Source organism: Adiantum capillus-veneris, chromosome 1 (genome assembly GCF_014529385.1).
Source record: "Adiantum capillus-veneris isolate H3 chromosome 1, ASM1452938v2, whole genome shotgun sequence".
In the NCBI taxonomy this organism is placed as follows: Eukaryota; Viridiplantae; Streptophyta; class Polypodiopsida; order Polypodiales; family Pteridaceae; genus Adiantum; species Adiantum capillus-veneris.
Window position 1 is genome coordinate 57021554 of NC_140931.1, and position 1858 is coordinate 57023411.

Below are 1858 nucleotides of genomic sequence, written 5' to 3' on the forward strand. Positions count from 1 at the left end.
GGAAAATTACCAAAATACCCCTCTAATTTGTGGAAATTCCCAAAATACCCCTCAAATTTCAAAAATTCCCAAAGTACCCCCATAATTTGTCATAAATTTCCAAAATGCCCTTCAAATTTTCCGAAATTCCCTTGATTGTGAGAGTAAATTTCTTCAAAAACAAAAAATTTGTAGCTTTTCATAAGAAGAGTGATTGTCTACCATACGAGATGCTAATTGAGTTGGTTATGTAGGCTTTGGAGATGAATTTCTTCAATATTTTTAGACATAATTACCTTTTTTTTGGGAGGTGATTTGCAAAAAATTACATGCTAAGCACTCAAAAACCGATCTCAATTGTCAAACAAGAATAAAGATTAAAAAATCTTGAAGATCCAACGAAAATAGATACAAGGGTATTTTGGGAATTTTTGAAATTTGAGGGGTATATTGGGAATTTCCAAAAATTATAGGGGTATTTTGGTAATTTCCCCCTTTTTTTTTTTTGTACCGAGACAGTTTGGTCTCTTGAGGACATATTCTCACTCTCATAGAGATAGAGCGTGTTTAGGGATTAGGGTTTGAACCGGTTTTTCTGCAGGAGAATGGCGTCTCGCAAGGTTATCCGCCGCCTGGGGGCCCTGCTGCATCCTTCAAGAGGCTTCTGCCATAAGCAGGAGCTCGGTGGTCAATTGCATCCGCGATCATCCAGTCAGCTGCTCGCGGCCTTGGAGCCGCATGTCACAAGTTCCGGGAAGGAACTTTTTCAAGGCCTCATGGACGTGTTCTGTTTAGAGAAGGAGGCCTGGAAACAGAAGGAGGAGGTCTGGAAACAGAAACAGAAAGAAATTGAATATCAAAAGGAGGCCATTGAGTATCGGAACAAGGAGATCGCATATTTGGAGGTAGACCTCCTTAGATCCAAGGGTTTGAACAATACACGTGGGTTGTTCGAGAGAATGCAGGAGGTCCTTGCAACATATACACGTGCTAAAGGAAACAAAGCTTCCATTTTGTGGGAAAAAATCCTCAAGTGGTCTCCGGACTTGGCTGCTTGCGTAGAGAAGCACACCAATATTCCACTGCAAGATGTGCGGAAGCAAGCAGCGCACTGCCATACTATATACAACATTCTTTCGCAGCACGTGCACGCAGGTAAAGAATTGGCTGAACTGCAGGCCGCCAATGGGAGAATTTATTTTCATAGAGGGCCTATGTTGCCTGAACAGGTCCAAATATTTCTCTGTATTGGAAAGGCGGCGAAGTTTGACATTGAAGAAGACCTGTCTACCAGGTACACCTGCTACTCTTGTTGCTTTTATTTGTTTATTGTTTGAATGTTGCCTGTATTCATTTTATATATATTGATTGGACAGGCCGTGCTGAAGAGTTCAGATGTAGATCTGTTTGAATGTGGTCATGGTACGTATGATACTGTACATGAGACTATGGGCTCGCTGTAGAGTGATGAGGACTTTTTTTGGGTCTGATGATGTTCAGTGATGCGTAATGATTTATGTTGAGGACAGGTAGTCCTCAGGGTACATTATGCAGGTTGTGTAGAGAGGATACAAAATGTAAAAGCCTGGTTGCAGGTGTTTACTGTTAATCCAATGAGCTGTTTATTGTCTGAGTGCTTGAAGCTATATACCTGGATGGTTATATGGGACTCTGTGCGTGTAGGGACTTACTTGCAGGCTGGTGTCTGCTCTCTAGGATATAGTTTCTCAATGCCTGATAACAAAGGCTGTTTATTTTAATTATGTGTTTAGTTCTTGTTGTTTTTAACCATGCCGGACTATGTACTGTTTGCTGAACACTTTGAGGGCATTATACGGAGGTGTATTATACGCATATGATTGTGAAAGTTGGTGTGTTG

General features: G+C 41.1%; 1 protein-coding gene across 2 annotated transcripts; it reads left to right on the plus strand.

The window, feature by feature from the left end:
* Window positions 1–516: 516 nt before the first annotated feature.
* On the plus strand, window positions 517–1609 carry LOC147464847 (uncharacterized). 2 transcript variants are annotated; one of them, XM_086516890.1, is made up of 3 exons: window positions 517–1134; window positions 1209–1273; window positions 1356–1609. In XM_086516890.1, the coding sequence occupies exons 1-2, from the start codon at window positions 585–587 to the stop codon at window positions 1247–1249; spliced, it is 591 nt and encodes a 196-aa protein (XP_086373016.1). In that variant the 5' UTR covers window positions 517–584; the 3' UTR covers window positions 1250–1273; window positions 1356–1609. The 2 variants fall into 2 exon arrangements, with proteins under 2 accessions (XP_086373016.1, XP_086373006.1); XM_086516880.1 differs by having other exon boundaries at window positions 517–1273.
* The last annotated feature ends 249 nt before the right edge of the window (window positions 1610–1858 follow it).

What these genes read in the sequence shown, in the direction of transcription:
- LOC147464847 (XM_086516880.1), top strand. Translation starts at nt 585, where the DNA reads ATGGCGTCTCGCAAGGTTATCCGCCGCCTGGGGGCCCTGCTGCATCCT.